Source organism: Sceloporus undulatus, chromosome 6, assembly GCF_019175285.1.
Source record: "Sceloporus undulatus isolate JIND9_A2432 ecotype Alabama chromosome 6, SceUnd_v1.1, whole genome shotgun sequence".
Classification (NCBI taxonomy): Eukaryota; Metazoa; Chordata; class Lepidosauria; order Squamata; family Phrynosomatidae; genus Sceloporus; species Sceloporus undulatus.
Window position 1 is genome coordinate 82,829,900 of NC_056527.1, and position 22,859 is coordinate 82,852,758.

At 40.8% G+C, this 22,859-nt stretch overlaps 1 protein-coding gene across 4 annotated transcripts in view; it reads right to left on the bottom strand.

The window, feature by feature from the left end:
- Window positions 1-22,859, bottom strand: part of SCN4A (sodium voltage-gated channel alpha subunit 4) — a 71,667-nt gene that overhangs the window by 9,091 nt on the left and 39,717 nt on the right. For all 4 annotated transcript variants that reach the window (XM_042471834.1, XM_042471837.1, XM_042471835.1 and 1 more), the window contains 8 exons: window positions 18,591-19,124; window positions 8,758-8,890; window positions 7,915-8,069; window positions 4,541-4,714; window positions 3,994-4,116; window positions 1,032-1,319; window positions 670-723; window positions 395-532 (listed from right to left, as the gene is read on the bottom strand). In XM_042471834.1, coding sequence (XP_042327768.1) covers window positions 395-532; window positions 670-723; window positions 1,032-1,319; window positions 3,994-4,116; window positions 4,541-4,714; window positions 7,915-8,069; window positions 8,758-8,890; window positions 18,591-19,124 — 1,599 coding nt within the window. The remainder of the gene's footprint in view (window positions 1-394; window positions 533-669; window positions 724-1,031; window positions 1,320-3,993; window positions 4,117-4,540; window positions 4,715-7,914; window positions 8,070-8,757; window positions 8,891-18,590; window positions 19,125-22,859) is intronic.

Genomic DNA, 22,859 nt, shown 5'->3' on the forward strand with positions numbered 1-22,859 from the left:
CACTAAGAACTCTCCCAGCTCCAGTAGCATCTGCTTTCTTAGTAGATGAATGGTGATTCTTGAAGTGGGAAACCAAAATTAAGAACTGTTTGGGGGCTCCAGAACTAGAAGAAACCACACTGACTAGGAGGCCAAGAACAAGTTGGCACCCTGCACATCCTTGAAAGAATTCTATGCCAAAGGGAAGACAGGCTCTCTGTCATAAAGGACAAAGTCTGCACCAGCCTTTTGGTCTAGGATTGCATAACCTAAGAGAAACCTAATCCCATTAGCTAGAGAACCAAGAGATACTGGATGGAGTTGGTGTATGTGTAAGTTTGGGTTTCTTTTGCATTGACTGAAAGGTGGGCTATAAATGTTCAAAAGGAATAAGTGATAAATAAGAGACACTTATCTTTTTCTTCTGCTGGTTGAAATTGTCGATGATGACACCAATAAAAAGATTAAGAGTGAAGAAAGCCCCAAAGATGATAAAGATGACAAAATAGAGATACATGTAGAGATTCACTTCATACTGAGGTTGTTCCTCCATCTGGAATGGCAGAGAAAAGGTTGAGAACAGACCCTTTGGACCCAGAATTCCCATCCCCTTCTCCCCGCAGGCCAGAGCTAGTCACACCTACAAGAGAATTACAGGACATAGAAATCAGCTTCTCATGTCCACATTACCTCACGGGAGTCAACAGCTGCATACATGATGTCCATCCAGCCCTTGAAGGTGGCCTAGAAGAAAACACAGATTCATTATAGTGCTATGGGAGAGAAGTGAGACAGAAGTAGATAGACACAACTCAAGCACAGTGTTCCTGGAAACTTCATCCCTCAGCTAGAGTTTGGGAAAGTTACTTTTTTGGACAACAACTCCAAGAATTGCCAGTATGGTCTTGGGGATTCTGGAAATAGTACTGTAATGCCAAAAGATTAGCATTTCAAAATCCTCAGAACAAAAGTAAGAGCATATTCTGGGGAAATTCCCAGCAGGTGGATATCCTCCAGGACAGACAGACAGGAGAGAAAGCAGGCACACTTACCACTTGCAAAAGTGAGAGATAGCCTAGGCCCACGTTGTCAAAATTGACCTTGACGTTGACCCAACGGACATCTGTGACATTTCCTATGTTAAGGAGGTTCATGCAGTCACTCTTGTTGTTCACTTCACTGATATCAAAGAGGTCACCCGTGGTAGTATTGACACAACGGTAATATTTCCCTGCAAAGAGGTTGACCCCCATGATGCTGAAGATGAGCCAGAAGATCAGGCAGACCAAGAGGACATTCATAATGGATGGAATGGCCCCTAGAAGGGCATTTACAACCACCTAACATCCAAAGCAAACAAACAAACAAAAAACATGGGATTTAACAAAAATGATTTTGAAAACAATTTCTTCCCCCAACTTTTAAAAAAAAAGACTTAAAATTCATAACTGCTTGCTGGCTCCTAGCCTTGGGTTCACAGTTCTTGCCAGACTACAACTTCCAGGAGCTCTGACTACAGGCTGTGCTGATAGGAACTGTGGGAACTGTATTCCAACAAAATCTGATGTTCCACAAATGGGAGATATTGCTATACATAATTGAGAAATTCCAGAGATCAATAGGTTCTACTAAGAATTAGGGATCATCAGAACCTATTTTTAATACCATAAGGGAAATTGAAATTGGGTTTATCCAGACTGGCCAAAATAATTTGGTTGGAATTGTATTTATCAATTTTGGTTTTTGGTTTTTTAAAATATCCATACAACATACAGTACCTCTTCTCTAGACCTAGTTCTTGTGAATTTGCTGAACTACCTCAACTTTTAAAACCCAGAGCAGTCCAATGAGTTTTCCTATCCATTCAGTTTTCACCCCTAATCTTGTTCACACATTCCCAAGTGTCGCGAAATCATCAGACATTGTGAGACTTGTGATTCCTCCCTACAGCCAAACAGAGGGCTGGAAGAAGCATAGTCCCATCTCCCTAAGGCACCTGCTGCAAAACAGGCCCCTCCTCAGAATTGGGGAAGGCCTGCCTTGGAAGGTTTCCTCTTCCCTCATTTAGCTTCCAAACACTTCCTCTGTGCTGCACTGCATTCACAGTGTTATTTGTTTTACTTTCTATAAATGCAATGTCACATTCATATCGAGACAATAAAAAATATTTTTAAAAAATAAACATGCCAGACCAGGAGTGTAGATACAGGGGAAGGAGTGGGGGCAGGACTGAATTCATGAGGGGGATGATGGGGCAGAAAGAAAACCAGACCAAGCTGAATGAGGATAGGATATTTGTAACCAAACCTCAAGTAGGAAAATGAGTGAACAAAACCCCAACATATTTAGCCCATCACTGGATGCAGGAGCAGGAACAATTGCGGTTTCATACATACAGTGTGCCCTTGGCTTACGCAGGGGATCCGTTCTGGGCCCCCCACATAAGCTAAATACCGCACATGCTCAAGCCCCATTCAAGTGAATGGGGCTCATGCATGCGGTAGCGCACACGTGCCATAGGCGCGTGCCCCATTCATCCAAATGGGATGTGCCGCCCCTTGTGCCTCGTGCTCTCCTGCGCAGCTTTGAGCATATGCTCAAAGCTGCGTATAACGCAGGCACACTGTATATTGAATGTTGTTATGTGCCTTCAAGTCATTTCCAATTTATGATGACCTCATGGCAAACCTATCATGGTTTTTTCTGGGCCTGAGAGTGTGTGAGTCTTGCCCAAGATCACCCAGTGGGTTTCCATGGCCAAGCAGGGAATTGAATCCTGGTCTCCAGAGTCAGTAGCAAGATGCCTAAGCCACTACAGCACATAGGCTCTCAAGGTGTTACAAGCCATGAAATCCAGAAACAGAATAGGCTGACATTTGCCAAACTATGGATGAGTCCATTGTGTCCACATCCATCTCAACAGTGAGTAGCTGCATTGAGGTCTCATAAAACTGAGTTTACAGAAGTCAGTGTTGTGCCCCATGTGAGGAATTAGCAAGATTTCACTTCTCACTTGGCCACAAAACCTTGGGCTAGTCACTCTCAGACTAGTCTGCCTCCTATTTTGTGCAGTTTGGTTGGCCCGATAAAGGTGTGACTGCTTTGTGGCTCATAAAAAGTATTGTAGGAGTAAAAAGGGGACAGTATTATGCATTGTGTCACAGAAGCTATTTTGAGGAAGAGTGGGATGCTGTAAATAAAGAAATGGGGTAGAAGAAATAACCAAGGGGCATATTTTCAAGGAAGCCTTGACACCCATAATTGCTTCAGAAATTGCACTAGTTCTCCAAAATCTATTTGGAAGAAAACTATGTCTATATTGTGAACTCTTGGGATGTCATATCAAATGATATGTTTATTTATTTATTTAAATGTATACATCCCTTCATTCATAAAGAAACCCAGGATGATGTACATCTACAATGACAAAGGAGAGAGAGTATCTCTTTTCACCACAGTTCCAAAAGAGATGTTTTCCTCTGCAAAGCCCCTGAAGTCAAAAGAGAGAGAAAGAAAGATGTAGACTCTAGTGCATGATATAGGGCATAAGAGGAGAGTAAGCAGAGGAAAATAATGAATAAGCACCAGGATTGCGGGAAAGAAAAACCAGCAAGAAAGAAAAACAGGGAGAAAATAATAGAGAAAGAAGAGAAAAAAAGACACAGGGGTTGGAAAGAGAAAGGTCACTAGGAAAAGGAAAAGAGCATTGCAGTCTAGTAATGAGAAAGAAATAGGTTGTAACTCCAAGGGAGATAAAGAGCATGGGGTAGGTGAGGAGGAGAGAGGGATGAGAAAAGAGGTATTGCATCAATTGGTGGGGTAATGGTAAAAATACTCTTACAAAGGATAATTCTACTAGTGTTGCAAAGACATTGTAATACAAAAAGCATAAAAAACCTTCAATTAGCAAAGTGACAAACAAAATCAGCGAGTCAGTCTATCAAATAATTTATAATGCAAAATGGTTGTAGGAAAAAGGGGGAACATTTTCACTTGGTATCAAAAATAACCTACCCGCATGCCTTCAAATCTGGACAGGGCCCGAAGAGGTCTCAGTGCTCGGAGTGTCCTTAGAGATTTGATGGGTCCCAGTTCTGAATAGCCTAACCAGTTTGCTGTCAGACTAATGAGGGAGACCTGGTGGAGTAAACAGAACACTTCATAACAAACTGACAGACATAACAAGAGAAAAGATTATGTTCTCTATCTTATCTTGGGAAAGTAGCTACTTCTCCTTCATTTGTGCCCCCAGAACACAGTTACAATGCTATGATGCCACTTTCACTGCTGTAGTATGCATGCAATGGAATGTTATGGTTTGTAGCTTGGTGAGGCATTAAAGGATCTCTATGGCTGAGAATTTTAAATATCCCACCCAAGTCTGGAAATCCCAAGATTCCATACAATATTTCCATGGCAGTTAAAGTGGCATCACAGTGCTATAATGTGTAGTATGAAAGGATGTCAAGGATCCTGTTTGCCAATTTACTCAGTTCACATTCTGGAAACACTCATATGATAAAATGCCCAAAATAACTTGCTCCTGAAAGCCACAACTTACATCAACAATAAGGAAATCAAGCCAGCACCAGGCATTGGTGAAGTAGACCTTGAATCCATAGGCCACCCATTTCAGCAGCATTTCAATAACAAAAACATACGAAAAGACTTTGTCAGCATATTCCAAGATGATGCGGATTGTCTGTCGTTGCCCTATGTAAATGTCTTCAAAAGCCTGAAAGAGGGAGACAATGGAGGCTATTATGATCAATCCCCAGAAAGGTCTTACAGTACAATTAGCAAAGTTAGGGTAAACAGTACATAGAGAATACTATCTCGTAATAACAGCATTATTGAGAATTCCACATTTGATTTTTCTAAAGTTTCTAGTCCTTAAGGTCATAGAATCATAGAAAAATAGAGTTGGAAGAGACCGCAAGGGCCATCCAGTCCAACCCCCTGCCATGCAGGAAATCCAAATCAAAGCAGTAGCTTGCATCCATTGTTCCGGGTCCTAGTCTCTGGGGCAGCAGAAAACATTCTAGTGTAAATCTTATTCATTCATTCATTTCTATCTGATGCGGCAGAAAGGTAGTAATTTAATGAGAAACTAGAACATAGAGAGGAGGGTAGGTTGAGTCAATATTATAGATGACCACTGAAAGAATTAAAACAGCAACGTATTATTCTCCCTATAGGTCAGTTTTCATGGCCACTGTGTCTTGAAGAAATTATAAGAAGAATAAGTCACAACATACATCGTGGTGTTTGCCTAGCGTACACACTGATGTTATGGGAGCCAAAAATGGCATCTTCCAAGAGAGGAGACAAAGGCTGCATAAGACCAAGGGCTCTGTGATAAATGAGAGTCCTTCCATTTATCAGGACCTTCTTCCCTGGGGGAGAGGTTACTGTAATATATGGAGTAACCAGGTAATCAGAGGGCAATTAGAAAACAACCTTCTGGATGGTGGTTGGAAAAAGACAGTTAAGGAGTTGAGAGTGAGAAACCCTGAGGTAGAGTAAGGCCTTGACACGTGGACTACTAGTCAGAGAAGTCAGGTTTGCAGTATGTTAAAGTTTGGCTGACATGATTGTGTTTTGCAATCGATCCTTTAAGTCTGTGCCTGGAGGTTCAGTTGTCCTCCATGTTTTGCTCTTTAATGTTCTTTATCTTATAATAAACCATTTCCTTAAGTACTGTCTCTTTACCTTCCTTTTCACAGCCTTAGTTCAGTTAGTGCTTACTGATTGTCAGTTACAAGTAGAAGGCCCAGCAACATCCCAATACATTGCTGGGGTGTAACAAGTTAATCACTGGGTAATGGCAGCAAGTTGTTTTTGGTATTAAGGTGGTCTCCAGGGGTCCCATCCAGCTCAGCAGGAGTGGAGTGGGACCATAGAGAACCTTCCCATGTTGGCATTGGACTCCTCTGATTCTGTCTTACTCCCTGAGAGGGAATTTAAAATAGGGTAGGAAGCAGAGAAAACCTTCACAGGTTCAAATGGGATTCCCATAAGTAGTGAAAGATGCAAGAAGGGACTCCACCAGGAACAAGTCCTAAAGTAGAATGGTGAACTTTCTGTAGACTTAAAAAAAGGCATAATCACTGACTGTGTAGACCAGAAGGTGTCATTGTTCAACTGAATATAAGCTGAAAGCGCTGCTATGGAGACATTCACTGAAGAGGTGCAAAGTTGTCTAAGTGAAAAAGAACCACTTATGACCACTGTGAGATTTAACGGAGGACGCGCCTCCATGGAATGAAACCTCTCTCTTCTTCCTAACACCAAAACAGTGTTATTTTTGTGTCCTTGAGGAGTGTGCACATAACTGAGTGCCTATAAACTGGAAGCATTTTGGTGTTTGCAGGTATCACTTTGGATTCATCAGCAGCCCCAGGTCTGACAGAAAAAGCAGAATGGTGTGGAGCTCTAGCTCAAAACAGATGGTTTGGGGTCAAACCTCTCCCTGTATTTTCCCCCCAGTACTGGAGTCATCTTTTGATCCTCTGGAGAGCAACAGTTACTTTGTAGTAAAATCAGGACTGGATTTCCTGTTCCTATAAATCCACTGGCTGTTCCTGCTCCTGAGGCCATGTAAGGGCACCTGTTCTGCCTGAGTTAAGTCAGGAAGCTCTGTTCTGATGTACTTGAGTTATATAGGTTTGATGATCCTTGTAAACACACCAACAATATATGTTTGCCTAGGCAAAAACAGCTATCAGTCAGTATTATGTTTCTGCAATGCTTCTTGAAGAGGACCTATGGGGCCACAAACCCTCAAGACAGGCAGGGAAAAGGTATTTTGATGTCTCCAGCAAGACAGAGATAAACAAAAAATAGGAGATCCTTAGAAGAAGAAAAAGGGACAGTAGGTAGATATGACAAAACAGTTTATGTATTTCTCTGAACTCACAATTCCCAAGAATACGTATCTGACAATGCTGCTGTGAGTACAGATGGGGAAGAACTGGGGAAATGAGTGGGCACTGCAAGACATCATATGCACTGGAGTGGGTAGGGTTTCTACCAAAAAGCTTTGGATGGACTGCACAGGGATAACGTGACCTATATGTGTCAGTCATTAAAAAAATAAAGAAAAGGGTTTGAAAGCATGTGACAGTATATTAGTTTCAGGATTTAGCAATACTTCTAATGTTAGAAGAGTAGGCATGGGGAGAGATTCTATATTTCCCAAGCTCTGGCTCAATCTTATGAGCCTTAGAGAGGGTCAAAGAACTATGTGGGGCATTAAGGAACTGTCTTCAGGCTTCTGGAAATTCTGCACAGCTCAAAGAGACTGGAAAAGACTAGAAATCACTTTTGTTATTTTTGTTATTTGCAATCAAACTGGCTTTGACTTAATGGCAACTCCACAAATGAGACATCTCCATATGCCTTGATTATTGACACACTTACTCAAGTCTTGTAGACTTAAAGTTGTTGCTTCTGTAACTGAATAAAGTGAATTCTTATTCTTTTTCTACTGCCTTCTTCTTTATCAAGTATTGTCTTTTTCACTGAGCAATGCCATCTCAAAATGTGTGCAAAATATGACAGCCTTGTAGAGAGATGTGAGGCTTGATAGTGATTTCCTGCATGGCAGGGGGTTGGACTGGATGGCTCTTGTGGTCTCTTCCAACTCTATGATTCTATGATTCTAGGCCCTTGGACTTATTGATTTGCTTGAGTTGCGTATCAGCTCAACTTCTGATATTAAATGGAAAACTTCCAATACATGATAGGAGTGATGTTCTATCCTATAATCTCTATATTGATAGCTCTGTATGCCTGTCACTTCCAACTAGAGGAGTAAAGAGTTCAAGCAGAAGTGCCAATGAGTACTTGGTTGCGTCTGTACTCTTTTGGTTCAGCCTCATCATTCTCTGTCACTGCCTGACAGACTGTTCACTGCAGAGAAATAGCACTCACCAGGGCTCCACTGCTGAGGAGGATCATGAAGATGATGAAACTCTCAAACCAGTTGTGCTCCACAATCTTGAAGCATGTCTTCCGAAGATTCCACCACTTCTTTCCTTTTTCTGTTTTGATATCAACATACAGACAAGGACATCTCCCAACGCAGGCTGTAATGCAGAAAGGGAAAGAGAGGTCAATGGGTGCTACTTAAAGTGGTGATCCATGGAGTAGTACTAGTGTGTGGCAAGTTTCCATGAAAAGTGAGTACAATGCAGCTGGCCCTCTATACTAGTGGAGCTTCAGTTCCAGACCACCTCCATGGATGCCAAAAAACATGGGACCTCAAGTCCCATTAACTTCAGTGGATGCCGACATGCATGTGGCCATGTTGGCACAGCTGCATGTACACATTGCCATTGATGTAATGGAGTGGAACCAACTGCAGATGCTCCAAGCCACAGACGGCTAGCCTGCCGATATGGAGGACTGATTGTAATAACTTAGCACAAATATGGCAGTAGTCCCTGGCAAAGTGGGGTGGGGAATTGCCTATCTACCATATCAAATAGCTCAAGAAGCAATGCTCAGAATCTATGCCAGCAGATTGGCAATCCCTGCACCAGACCTAGATGGGTGTGCAAATTTCACATGCTCAGAAGTCATTCTCTTTTTGTTACTTCTTGACATGCTCTATGGCTTAACAGTAAAAAATATGTTCTCTGTTTCAGTTTTGCCAATGAGAGGAAAGCATTATGCAGTTGCTCAGAGAACTCTCTTCTTTTCCTATTCTGGGGAGGCTTGACCCATTTTCAATTTCTCCCTGAAAGACCCCTGCTTCCTGCCTGGTGACCAGACCTTCAGTGAAGCATTCCTCTGGCCCTTCTTCCTGCACAGCCTCCTCAGCCACCTCCTCCTCCTCCTCAGGATCTGGGGGCTTGTAATCAACAGTGCTGCATATGGAAGATTCAGTTCCATCTGGTAGCGGCTTCTGAGGAGAGTCAAGGAACAAATAGAACTTCATTTCAAGGAGTGAGAGTCACACAGCAAAAAGCATTCATGTTAAACATAAGATGACATTATGCAAATATTTTGTCTTTTTCTCCTTAACAGTAAGAGAAGAGAAAGATGCGGTGGGGGAAAAGTATTACAAATGGAAAACAACAGAGTGATGGTGGAAAAAAGAAAAAAAACAACCCTTAATGTTTGAAATTTATAACAGGACGGTAGAAAGGCTAATTTTTCAATCTTTCAGGATTAATGCAATCCCTTCTCTCATGCACATCTTGATCTTCTTAAAAGAAAAAGTCCGATAAGATCTGTGACATCTTTATATATAGAAAATTAAACCTCATCTGAAAGCAGAACTCTGTTTTACCTGAGCATACTACATCTGCAAACGCTGACTGAAATAGATATTACCTCAAGAAACATATATTCTGAGCCTAGGAAACATGATGGGGATATTTAGGGATATCTGATGGGGAAAACTGCAGTGAGGTGCTTAATCACTGGCCTGTTTGCCACTTTACACTACTTCTTCCCTTAGTTTCAGAATCTGAGTGATGGAAATGAACAAATAAAAACACAGGCTTTTGCTTAGGTGATATTATGCAGAATGAATGCCTGCCCCAACTATCCTCTTCCATGCATCTACTCCAACATTTCTCAGATTTCCTTCAGATGTGTTGGACTGCAAACTCCATCATCCCTAGCCAGCAGGGGAAAGCTGGCCTACACACTGGTACAACAGACATGGATAGCACTGTCACTGAGAACTACTTCACCCCTTGCATGCGAAGCCAACAACTTGGAATAGGGGCAATTAAATTCTTAAATGTAATAGTGTTTCTTTTACTAGAAATCACTAGGGACAGAAATAGAAGAGATGTTGGTCAACAGCAGCCATGTGATATGTGGGTGCAACCTTTAACTTAACTTGAGGTACAGGTGCCACTAACTAGGGGCTTCCCAAGACTTCCAACTGCAACACTATGATAATCTCCTTTTGAATATACATAGGATCAGACTGTTGTTCAGTTTTAGTTTTCAAGTGCCAAGGACTGGCTTTGCCTCTAGATTAGTCTAATAAATGGTGACATAGGCCAGCACTACAGAGGCAAGAAAAGTCTTTCCAGTAGACAGGATATCCTGCCCATGTCCAAAACCAAAATTAGTCCAGAAGCTCTATCAAACTTATGACTTAGCAGGCTGTGATATCTCGTTTGTTCAGATGATGGTGATGAAGGTGAAGAATTTGAAGGACAGCTTAACCTGAACTCAAATATTAGTCCCCATCAGTGGGGTCATTAGGGGTGTGTGGATCGCACCAGGTGACACCCAAAGAAGTGTGCGACACCACTGCTCCTCAGACACCTACTTTTTGGCAGAAAAGGACTGTGCATTCATCTGCTTCCCTTTAAAATGCTTTAAGAGATGGTGGGAGTAGGGTGAAGTTCAGTGTGAGGAGAAAGGAGAGGCCCCAGAAATTTTTAAATTCAAATTTCAAAATTTTAAATTTTAATTTAAAAAAACCTTTAAATTTTAAAAAAATTATATTCTTTTAAAATTTTCTTTAAAAACATCACATTTTAACCACATCTTCACTATGCATATGTAAATACATTTACGTTGTGCATATGATATTGTAGTTTGACGGTATAATTTAAATTTTGTTAGTTGTTTGTCACAACTAATGTATTAGCATTCACTCAGTGCTACATGAGAATTACGATTTATGAGTAACATTAGTGCGAAAAAGGATTGCTAAGGACTCTATATGGTGTGAAATGGGAGGAGATCAATAGGGGGGGTAACACCATGAGTTACCGCACCAGGTGAACTGACCCTAGGGATGCCACTGGTCCCCACTAAAATAGACCCATTGAATCAATGGAGGTTACATAGATATTCACTTACCAAATTGTTATTGCTCCAGCATGTTTATTCTAGTTGGCTTTTCTAACACTTGGATTTAGGCCATTAATTTTCTTCCATATATATATATATATACAGTATATATATACTAAAGGGGACATTGCCACCTTCTGGCCCACAATGGGGGAAAAAAACCTAAGGTATTCACGTTTGTGTGTCCTTGATGTAACTTGAAGTTGGAACTAACCCAAGGCAGCTGTGAAAGGTGTTAATCTAGGCAAACCATAGGCCACTCTCCAGGCCTGGGTAACTGGGGTTTATCGTCACCTGTACCTTTTGCAATTAGCTCTCCTGCAGTGAGTAGTTTGCACCTCTTGCAGGCAATTTTTTCCTACAGTGCTTCAAAGTGTTAGCTCTCTCCTTCTCAGACAGCTCACTGTTGCCTGTGATAAATGATCTGAGTTATAATTAGTGCAGCTGAGTTAGGTTCTCTTAAACATCTATGGCTCGGCTTGTGCTGAAGAGCTTTTCGGTCAAAGTTTATGCCAGTTCAGAAACTGGGGTGCAGATATTTTGAGCAAACCCTGTAGGCTGCACAACCCCCAGATTTCTATCTAGTAACTGTCCTAGCCCCCAAGAGGTAATGCTGAAGAGGAGTTGCAGAGACCAGCTGCAGGCTTTCCAACACTTTTAAGAATTAAATGTAAGAGGAGCTTTAATAGCGACCACTTATTTGTGGCTGAGGGCTGAATTTAACTGTCACCCCCATTGCATGGGAGGATCTCCCATCAGGCGCACTAAACCTTTGGACATGTCTTTATCTGTCTGTATTTATTTCTCCATGTAGTGATATGTAGTCCCTAAAGTCTTCATTCTCCAACAGAAATCAATGTTCATTATAAGAAGCTAGTTTATGTGCTGCAAAGTCAGCAATGACTCTGTATTGATCTCTAGCAGCCATATGGACTAACAGAGGTTGAAGTGTCCTCTGTTCCTACAGTCAGACACAACTTGACAACCTTGTCAAAGGGGAATGCCTTTACCTTTTAATAGTACTCTAGAGTGCAATAGTATTCCTGTTTGCTTTCTCTCTCAAGAAAATAGTTAAGGTGCTTCCAAAACACCATACTCAAGAAATGTAGCATACAGTGCTAATTCCTATTATGATCATATTGCTCCAGGAAGTGATGGGGACGGAAAGTTCACAATGGGACAGAGTAGCCTATTCTGTAGGTCACTGTTGTTTTGGTAATATGCAAATACAAGCAAATCCATGGCAGAAAACCCGTATAAGTGAACTGAGCTAAGCGAGCAAATACACTGCAACCGAGGTCAAAATATGGATTGTTTGGTCAAAGAATTAAAATGTACAGAAAATGTTTACGCCTTTTATAGATACAGAGTAGAATCAAAGATAATATAAGTATATAACTAACATTCTCCTGCTTCCCTCTCTCACATACAAAACATACACACAGAGAGATAGGCATGGCAAAAGTTCCAGCACACACAAATTTGTAAATGGAGAGTTTAAAATCCTGCCTTTAAAATGTACACTGAAACCAATCAAAACAATAGGAGTCCAGACTCACATCATCCATCACCTTTTGCTGTGCTGGCCGGGGTTGATGGGAGGTGCAGTCCAACATTTGCACAGTCACACATTTCCCATCACTGCTCTAATGTAAAGCAAACACTCAAAACAATGGTAACTCGGCCACATTCAGCAGCTTTAGCTGAAATGTAGTCTTGATAATGAACAGAACAATTCGATTGTATAAAGAAATACAATGTAGGTACAATTCTCACCTTAAGTTCCAAGTTACTCTTAGACAGCAATGTAATTACTTTTTTTTAATGTGCCACCAGGTAGCGGTGGCAGTGACACAATGGAAATAACCAGTATAAAATACAAATATTGTTTACCATCTTCTCATGAAAAATAAATGGCTAGGGGGTCCCAAACTAGCCACTAGATGCCGCTTTAACACAGTCCCATGAGCATGGACTATAATGATGGCGAAGTCTTGGCTGTCAGCAAAGGCAGGGTGGGGCTGAGCTTCTAAAAGGAGTGAGAAGAAGCTCAAGCCTTCCTGAAAATCACACACACACAAACACATATACATCCCACTTCTCTTACTGTGGCTCCAGAGCTTGAAAGAAAAAAGAAAAAGAAAAAACCCTAATGAACTATAATTCTGGGAATCCCTCAGCCAACATGGCCATTCACTATGTCGCCTGGGAAATTCATTATTCAAAAGTGCAACTTTTCCAAGCTTAGTACTAACATTACAATATTAGGTTCTGTAGCTGAGGTTTGTTTCTAGAGGTCTAAGGCTGTGAAGCAAGATACTATGACTACAGGCTATGTTGGAACCTATGATTTGGAAATCCTGTCCCCTAAGTTCCAGACATGTTGGTCTATGGTACTCCAGAGAGCAGGGCTATGAATCTGGTGGCCCTCCAGATGTTGTTGTACTAAAACTCCCAGCATTCACCACCTTTGTTTGTTCTGGCTAAATCTACCGATATTGCAACTGAACATCTGGGGGGATGTATAAGAATGTATATAAGAACACATTTATATACTTGCCTAAAAATACTGTACTAAAGACGTCAGCTCATATCCAATGTTGGAAGCTAAACAAAGCTGAAGGTGTGCATCCTCCCCCCAAGTTCAGTGTTGAAAGAAAGTCACTGTGCACATGTTCACAGAGATTCTGTCTTCATCATCATCATACATTTCAAAAATAAGCCCTAGCACTAAAACCAGGCACATGTTAACCCCATATTAATTTACATGTGTCCAGAGGGATTTTCTGCAATTTAATGTTTAACAGGTGAGCATAGACACCCGAAACAACCAATGGAAGCTCAATAAGAGATTTCTCATTTGTGGTCAAGCCTCTGTGAGTCTCCCAACACCTACATCATTCTAGTCATGTTGGTTGCTTTAAGCCACCAGGGAAACCAAGGAATCAAACAGGCTCCACTCAATGGAAGAGGACATGGAAAAGCAATAGGGTTAGCTGTCACTTCTGCATACCAAAGAGCAAGGAAGGCTTTGACAGGTGTCAGTTAGACCCGCTCCACTGGTTCTCAGGAAACTATTAACAACCATCATCAGCCACAGAAAGTGAGCAATCCTAGAAGATTTGTTTTCTTGTAGATGACAACAGACAAAGAAAACCAAAACATACTTGTAAAGTTATATGAGCTATGATCAAAGAGAGTTAAAACACTAAGCATGCACATGCAGAATCCCAGATCACCCTTCTGTCTAGCCCAGAATCCCACATCCTTTATGAGATCTGCCACATGGCTTGGATCATTACAACCTATCCCAGATCTGTACTGTCAATGAACTGAGATAGGGAGATTGTTAAGCAAAAGGGTGGCTGAGATGTGAAGAAAATCCCTGAACTGTCCCAACACAAGGCACAAACCCTTAAAACCAAACTCATTCAGACAGAGTTCCTAGCGATTGAGGAGGTAGAATCTCTAGTGGGACTCTTCAAACCCATCCTCCTTCCTCTGTCCTATAGGAAAATGAAAAGACTTTGCATATTCAAAACTAACACCATCTAACCTTTTAAACACAGCTATTATAAGCATATAGAAAGAATGGGGAACCTATGGCCCTTCAGATATTGTAAGACTCCAATTTCTATCAGCATTGTCTGCAGGACCTATAGTTGGGGATCATGTGGGTTATAGTCTAATAACATCTAGAAGGTGATTCATCCTGAGGGGTGAATGCAGTATCAAATAAAAAATGCTCCCTCCCATCAGAAAAACAAACAGTTGCAAGGAAGGAAAACTCCGATATTAAACTGTGCTGCAGGGTTTTTATTGACATTTCTAGCTATTGGCTGTGAGAAATAGGGTTGCCAAGTGAAAGAAAGGCCAGGATTTCTGTACCTTTAACAACTGTGTGAAGTTAAACTGTTAGCAGTACAGATGCTATTTCACCTGTCAACTCTAGTGAGAAATTCTGCTTCAGTTGATCAAAAGGGGACTTCCCTAACCATTAGGAGAATGGTGAGTTGTTCATACAAGGTTTATGAACATTCAGACCCTTCAGAAGAAATTTGGAATGGATAGGGTGATATTACCTTTCTTGGTGGGAAGAAGGTAAGGAATGGAGCAGGCACTACTGCTGAAGTACTGGTCAACGTCAGTGATGTTAGAGATGTAAAGAAATTTTGTTGGACTCAGCAGCCTCAATGAATGTAGCATTTTCACACTTCCCAAGATGTCTTGTGAGAAAATGTGTATCTCACCTCAAGCAATTGCACATTTGTGTGGATTAAGTTTGACAGGTGAAATAAGGCTCAGGGCCCCCTGTGCATTTAATGGTTGTGTAGAAGAGAGAATGTCAGCAGGTGCTGCTTGCATGACAAAACTATTAGGGGTACAGGAGCCCTGCTCTTTATTTCACTTGGCAAACCTAGTGTGGATTACAGGAAATTTTCAAGAAAGAAAGTGTGCACAAACGCTGCATATTGTAAAACATGAATGTAATTGGGGGAGGATAGAAACACGTATTAGTCAATGGGGAACAGTTGCTCAGATAAGTAAACTGTACAAATAAATGTGCAAATTCAAGGAAGCAATTGACAGAAGAGAACAGTGCCTTGCAACACAACACAAAACAAGGATGGAAAGAAAATAGAAATGGAATTTGGAGAAATGAAACAGACTGAGAACCTTCATAGTAAGTACATCTTGTGTGCAGACTAATGTTATTCACATGTATTCTGTAGATGTGTGTACTGTGTTCTGTGTTAAAAATCAGTGTGTTTATATGAAAGGATCTGTTATGTACAAGAAAGTAAACTATGAATAGTCACTGAGAAGCTCAACCAAACCAGCAGTTAAAGGTATGCTCCTGACTATCATGCCCAATAGACTTCTCCCTAGTACAGTAGTCTAAGTCATCTTGGCTTTCAGAGAGATTTCTGGTTTGATCTTTTATAGCACTCATTTGTTTGACTTCTTGGCTGTCCAGGGTATCCTCAGCAATTTTGTCCAGCACCACATTTGATTTTCTTCTGATCTTTTTTCTTAACAGTCCGGCTCTCACATCTATAGATGGTAACAGGGAATACAATGGCTTGTGCCAAATTATATATGGAAGCAATAAAACCTACATGTTTTATTCAGAGGCAGGCAACTGTGAAAGGTGGAAGGTCATTTAAATTCTACCATGCTCCACTCCCTGTGAGCCACAGTATTCCTCCCAGCATGAGTGGAAGTGGAGTTATGTCACTTCCAGAACTGCATTTTAGGCAAAAGGTTGCTGATTTTCCAGGGGTTGGCGGAGGGGAGGACACTGGAGTAGTGAGGAACAGGCAACTTAGTCTTTTCAGAACCCTTTTTTGTAGAGGTTTGGGTGTGTTATTCAGCTGAAAAATGGAGTCAAATGTTTTCTGGCAGCTTTGGGGGTCTCCTGGGGAGATTTGGGAATGCCACAAAATGAGGTCTCAAGGCACACTTTTCTCCACATGATGTGAAGTAATTCCTATGGCCTGAATCGCTTCCAGTGTTTTAAAAATGGAATAGAGAATTCCCCAGGTATGCGAGTTTCTGCTTATGCAATTGGAGGCACTATTTTCTTCAGCATATGACTTGTTTGTTTTTTAAAAAGGGCTGCATTAAAAAAACCACAGTTGTTTGCTCAGATTCCCAAATATTATTGTACTAAGAGAGAAAAGGACTATGCAGCGCATTGAAGCTCCATGCCCTGAACCTCAGAGGCCCTGCTCATCATCATTCCTACTGCCACCTTCTGAAATTTCATCAGGCAATCAGGAGAAGGAAAGAGGAGCATGGAGATTTAGAAAGAGGTGGATAGGTTTCTCTATGTTTCTTGCTCAGCCCCAGAACCTGTTTGTCAAATCAGAACGGTCTTAGTGTATGTACGAAGTGCTGTTTACTACTTACAAGCAAAACATAAGATGCCTGCATTTTTGTGTTTCTCTCTTTAAAAAAATTAAGAAACACTTTCCTACTTCTTCAAAGAAAAGATGAAAATGAGAGTCTGATAGCTGAGATTGGGGAGAAACCTGTGCTGAGAGAAAAACTTGGTTTACAAGGCCTATGTATTTCTTTGCAGCACTGGTTTCCAACTATAGTTTGAATTTTAACCCTATTTTCCCCAGATATTTAGGGAGGGGGGTTAAAACAGAGAAAGTGATAGCACACACCTCCATAGTTCTCCAAAAATCACTGGTAGGAAGATGATATAGCAACAACAACACAAAGAACTTGCATGTGTGAATGTTTCAAAGACTGATTATTATTGGAAGAGAGACCGACAGAGGAGTTTATTGGTTCTGATAACCTGTTGAGCACCTACTATTAGATCTAGAGTTAAAGCTGGTACAGATCATTTCTGGCATGTGACAATGAGTCTTGAGAACCAATTTTCTCATGCAAACATTGCTGGGGTTTTTAACTGGTGAATTTAAAAACTGAAAGGCAGACTGTTGGGACAGACAAACCACAAATAGGTCCCAGGAACTGTTGCATCAAAGCCAGGAATTATTGCATCATATAAGGACTGGAAGATTATTTCACAAGATTACCAGTAAAAAGACAGTTTTGGAAAGAAATGTTTAGGGTGTTTGAAGCGGTTGCCTTTCAGAGTGGGACAGTGGGTATTGACTTTATTCTGTCTATCTCATTTTGTAACTATCTGTGGTAGCAGCGACAACTAGAGCAGTCTTTCTTTGGCAGCCAGTGATAGCTAGTGACTTCCAGGTTTGGCAGGGGGGCAATAAATCTTATCTATTTTTTAGTCTAGACTATAAAGAATTCCCAGAACAGATTCAGTGCCTGTTAGTTCAACTGGACAGATCCAGGGACATAGCTAGGATTTTAGGAAGGGGGGGGGGGACACACAAAGTGCCCCCATTATTATGGGGGGTGGGGGGGGGGGCACCAGCACGCACCACCTTTTTTTTTTCCAGGGGGGGGGGGGGGGCTCGGGCCCCCAAAACCCCCCCCCCCGGCTACATCCCTGACAGATCCTGAAATATAATACACTCCAAACACTAAAGTGAGGACCATCTAAGCTATTGTACTACTCATCACCACACACAGATGTGAGAGCTGGACAGTGAAGAAAGCCGATAGAAAGAAAATCAACTCGTTCGAGATGAAGTGCTGGAGAAGAGTGCTCAGGATACAATGGATGGCCAACAAGACAAACAAATGTATTCTAGAACAGATCAAGCTTGAACTCTCCTTGGAAGCCAGGATGATGAAACTGAGGCTGTCAAACTTTGGTCATATCATAAGAAGGTATGACTCACTAAAAAGTCCAATAAAACTAGGGAAGGTAGAAGGCAGCAGAAAGAGATAAGACCACACACCAGATGGATACACTCAACCAGATAGGTCACGGGCATGAATTTGCAGGACCTAAGTAGAGCAGTGGAGGATAGGGGGGCTTGGAGATGTCTCATCCACAAGATCGCCATGAGTCAAGGTCAGCTCAAGGACAACCTTGATAACAAAATATACTTCATTTACATAGCTTGAAGGTAATTTTATACACAATATTTTTAATAATTTTGTCCATAAAACAAAGTTTGTGTACACTCAACCATCGGAAAGCAAAGGTATTACTATCTCAGCCACCCTTGTGGACAATTTTGGATTTTGGAATAGTCTAATTTTTAGAATTCCGGATAAGGAAGACTCAACTTGTAATATGTTTCCAAGACTCTCATCTGTCGGATCATAATTTGAATGTACCTGGAAGAAGCCATCTACATCTGTATCTGCTTTTCAAAATCAACACTTACCTTGATGTCTTTGGTTTCTTCTGCAGTCTCTTCACCGGTGTCAGTTTCATCATAAAGATCAGATTCCTCGGAGGCTATTGGGACATGTATGGTCAAATTAGGATTGTTAATGAAGTTCATTTGTTCCAGTTCATCAATGAATGTCTCTTTTCTGCGTATCCCATCCATATATACTGATCTGAAGTCCTGGCCTTCTTTTTTGGATATGCCATCCATATAGTCTGACTTGAAATCCTGGCCTTCTTTTTTGGATATGCCATCCATGAATTCTGATTTGAAGTCCTGGCCTGTGTTCATATGGTTGAGAACAAAATTTTCCTTCTTGTTGTCATCCTGGTCTTCAGTTGGTGGCTCTGTCTTCTCTTTCAGTTCCCTGTGAAGCAGCAGAAGGACATGCTTCTTTACATAGTCAATCCCTCGTGTGATTCTGCCAATAGCAATCTGCAAATTGTTCATCTCGCCATCATCATCGGATGCTGCCAGACTATCAGCGCTGAAGGAGCTCAGCAGCAAAGCCAAGAAAAGGTTCAGGACCTATGGGGGAAAAAGCCAATAACAACTCAGAATTCAAAAAATAATACTAATAATACTCTCAGTGAGACTGAAATGCTACCCTCACCAGATCTTATGGTCAACATCTCATGGAAAGAATTAGCCAGGGGACAGATTTAAGATAACATAAAATGCAAGGGAGAATACTACTCGGTATGATGGCTCTAGTTCTACAGGGGGGTGGGGGGAGAACATCTGTACCAAAGTATCCCAAATTCTATTACAAGAAAATTTGAAGTCTGTGACAAGTATAAATTATGCAAAACAGAACTTATTTGCTTATTTTGAATAATTTATTCTGCTTATAAAAATGCTGCTCAAATCATACTCATCCAAACCAGTTGAGAAATGTCCAGATATTTGCTGCAATCAAGGAGTTAGAAACCTGTTCTTCTTTAGAACACTTCTTAGGATGTTGATGTTTACATTTGTTAACAAATTATTTTCAAAATTTTATTTGCTATACAATACATACAAGGTTGACTAGAAGGCAGCTAAAAACAATATATATCCTGCTTGTCAGCCAGCACTCTGTGCAATTCCTTTAAGTACACACCTAAAAACAATAAAACAGCTGATTCATATATTAAAGCATAACTAATGACTGGAGTAGTAAAATGATTAGCCACTCAAACACTTTACTGTGAAGGTAGTCTTAATTTTCTTCCTAACACAATTATAATACTTGCATGAACTACAGAAATATCCATTCTAAGCTTTTCTTGAGTCATATCTCATGTTATTCACTATTATGCTAATACTAAATTGTTAGATTTTGCACTGCTTGCCCAGAATGTGGGGCACCATTGGTCCAAGAAGTGATTGTTCACGGAGATACATAAAAACACTCCTGCACTGCAACTCATACCCTTCTCCATTGCTTTATAAACATCTGGTGTAGATTCAGACTTGTGGCTCCTAACAACTGTTGCCGTTCAATTTTTGGAATGAAGGTCTTGAGAATGGACGGTTATTCTAAAGACATTATTTCCTTGTCAGCTGGTCTACTCTCAATGTGGGGGTTTTTTCCTGCCATCCTTGCTTTATTTAACCTTACTGCGGAGTAAGGTGAACCCTCAAATCTGTAGATTTTTACTTGGGAAGGAGCAACTACCAGTTTACTTCCCAGTCACCACTAGATGAGTCCAGTTTGTTGGAAGAACCCATATGACAAACAGATGAATAATCCTCAAGACATCACAAGAACACAGTCAAATTGAAGTTCTAGGTTAATCATAAAACCTATCAAGAGTTTTATTCAGATTAGACAGAAGGAAGAAAGTAGGTAGGAAGGAACAAAAAGGAAATAAACTTGTTTACATCCCAAATATGTACAGCAGATGAGCCTTCTACTATTCAGTTTTCCCCAGAGGGATTGGATTACAATTTCCCCCAAACACTTTAGCCAGCTGTCTGGGGATTATGGGAGTTGTACTGCAACACACGTGGAGAACACCAGCTGGGGGAAGACTGTATAGGGGAAGGCAATATAACCCACCTACCAATTTTTGCAGTCTGACCCCCACTGCAGCACAGTGTGAAAAATGCTGCCTATGGGGTTAGTTGCTGTGGCAGTGCTAAAACAATGAGAACTGTGTTCTTGGAGAGATGATTTCCATTTACAACAAGGTGTAAGATCATGATGGACAGCAGTGCAATATACCTTATAGAGGGTTTGAAACTGGGGTCTTCACAGTTAATTATACAGTCTTAAAAAGTGGTCACAAAATGTACTGATGGAAGGAGATGTTCTATGATGACAAAGGGATGAAAGTGGCTTTATAAACATCGGAAGCATCAAGAAAGATGCCAGACAAGGAAAGGACTATTTATCCTCTAATGAGAAGTGGGGGAGTGGCTTGATACACTCCACACCTTGGCAAGGAGCAGCTGGGGAGATGATTAATAATTTACAATGAACAAGGAAAGTAGAAAGGGAAGATAAGAATTAATGGAGATTTCCACTTTCTTCCTAGTAAGCAAGAGAGCATGGGGAACATATCAGCTGGTAAAATAACAAGATATCCTGTGGACCTATGACACTTTAGAGACCTAACAGATTTGTATGACTTTGGGTAATACAAATCATTAGGGGCTCTGGAATAAAAACATGGGTTCAGTTATGTCAAATTATCTATTAAAAAATGGAAAAGTGTGTGTGTGTATTCAAATGTACCATATAATATAATCAAAACAATACATAAAATGTACAATAAAAAGAAACAAAGTCCTGTGGGGATACATATAGTCTCTTGGGATAAAAAAGCATTTATGAAAGTAAATGGCTGAGATGACTTCAATTTCAAATGGTGTAAGGCTATTGCATATTCTAAGATTGTTTCAGTGACTTGATTATATTATATGGTACATTTGAAAGTGTGTATGTATGTTTATGTTTTTATATGTATATATATTTACACACAAAAGTTTTTTTTAAATTTATAGATAGTGTCACATTTTGTAACTCCTAACTTTAGCTGCTTTTTTCCCTTTGGTATTGGTTAGGTTTTAATTCCCTTTTTTCATTTTCAGTTGTGTCAAAGACATTTCTTTTGTTATGTCTTTTCCCACAGATATCCTTTTCTTCTCCACAGACATCCTTTGCCAAGAAGAGGAGAAGAAGTCAAGGTCCCCTTTGGATCCATCTGCTCCAGTGCTGCTAGAAACAGAAGCTGCTGCTCCAGGCAACTCAAGGCCAGAATAGATGGTGAGCCTCTGAAGAACTTAGGCCCTTAGCAATGATCCAGCAATAGCAACCTCTGATGCTAACCCTAAAGCAAATGGCTTCACTGAGCTTTTCTAATTCACTTCTCTAAATGAGACAACACATTGTTAAAATTGGCACATTCTATAGGCAAAAAGAGGATTCTGTGTGAACTGATGAACTATGGTCCCTTCAACAGGTAAAAAGTAGCATTGAAAATTGCTACTGAAGTTGATCCCAGCAATTTAAAAGATTAATCACTGCTCCACTCTCATATATTTGCACAACGCAAAATGCACATGGCCCCTGATGAATGAGCTGAGTAGTCAGGTGAGAATTAACAATGTGATAGGACAAGATTGTGACACAGCGGTGGGGTTAAAGCAAGTGAACATACACAAGGTTTGGAAATAAAATCATATTGAGTTAAAATATACCTCAACCCTCTACCAACCCAGGGACTTACTGATGTAGGAACCCTGAATTCCAACCCAACTGCTACAATCTACAGTGACAGAAACAACTCTAGTGTTAACCAACATATGCCAACAAATATGGAGGGGGGGGCGGACTGTGGCCAGCAGATTGGAAATGATCAACTTACATCCACATTCACCAACCACAAAAAAGGAAACACAAAAGACTGCAGCAACTACAGGACCATGACATCGTTTTCCCACAGAAGCAAAATTATGCTTAAAAGTCTGCAACATAGACTCCAACCGTACATGGAGAGAGAAATCCCAGAGGTGCAAGCAGGGTTCAGGAAAGGAAGAGGCACTAGGGACCACACTGCAAACATACGATGGCTAATGGAACACACCAAGGAATTACAAAGGAAAATCAGTATGTGTTTTATAGACTATAGCAAAGCCTTTGACTGGATATATCGTGAAAGGCTTTGGAATGCCCTTAAAGACATGGGAGTACCACCACATCTGATAGTTCTGATGAGATATCTGTACTTAGGATAAGAGGCAAATGTTAGAACTGTTCAATATATATGCAGAAAA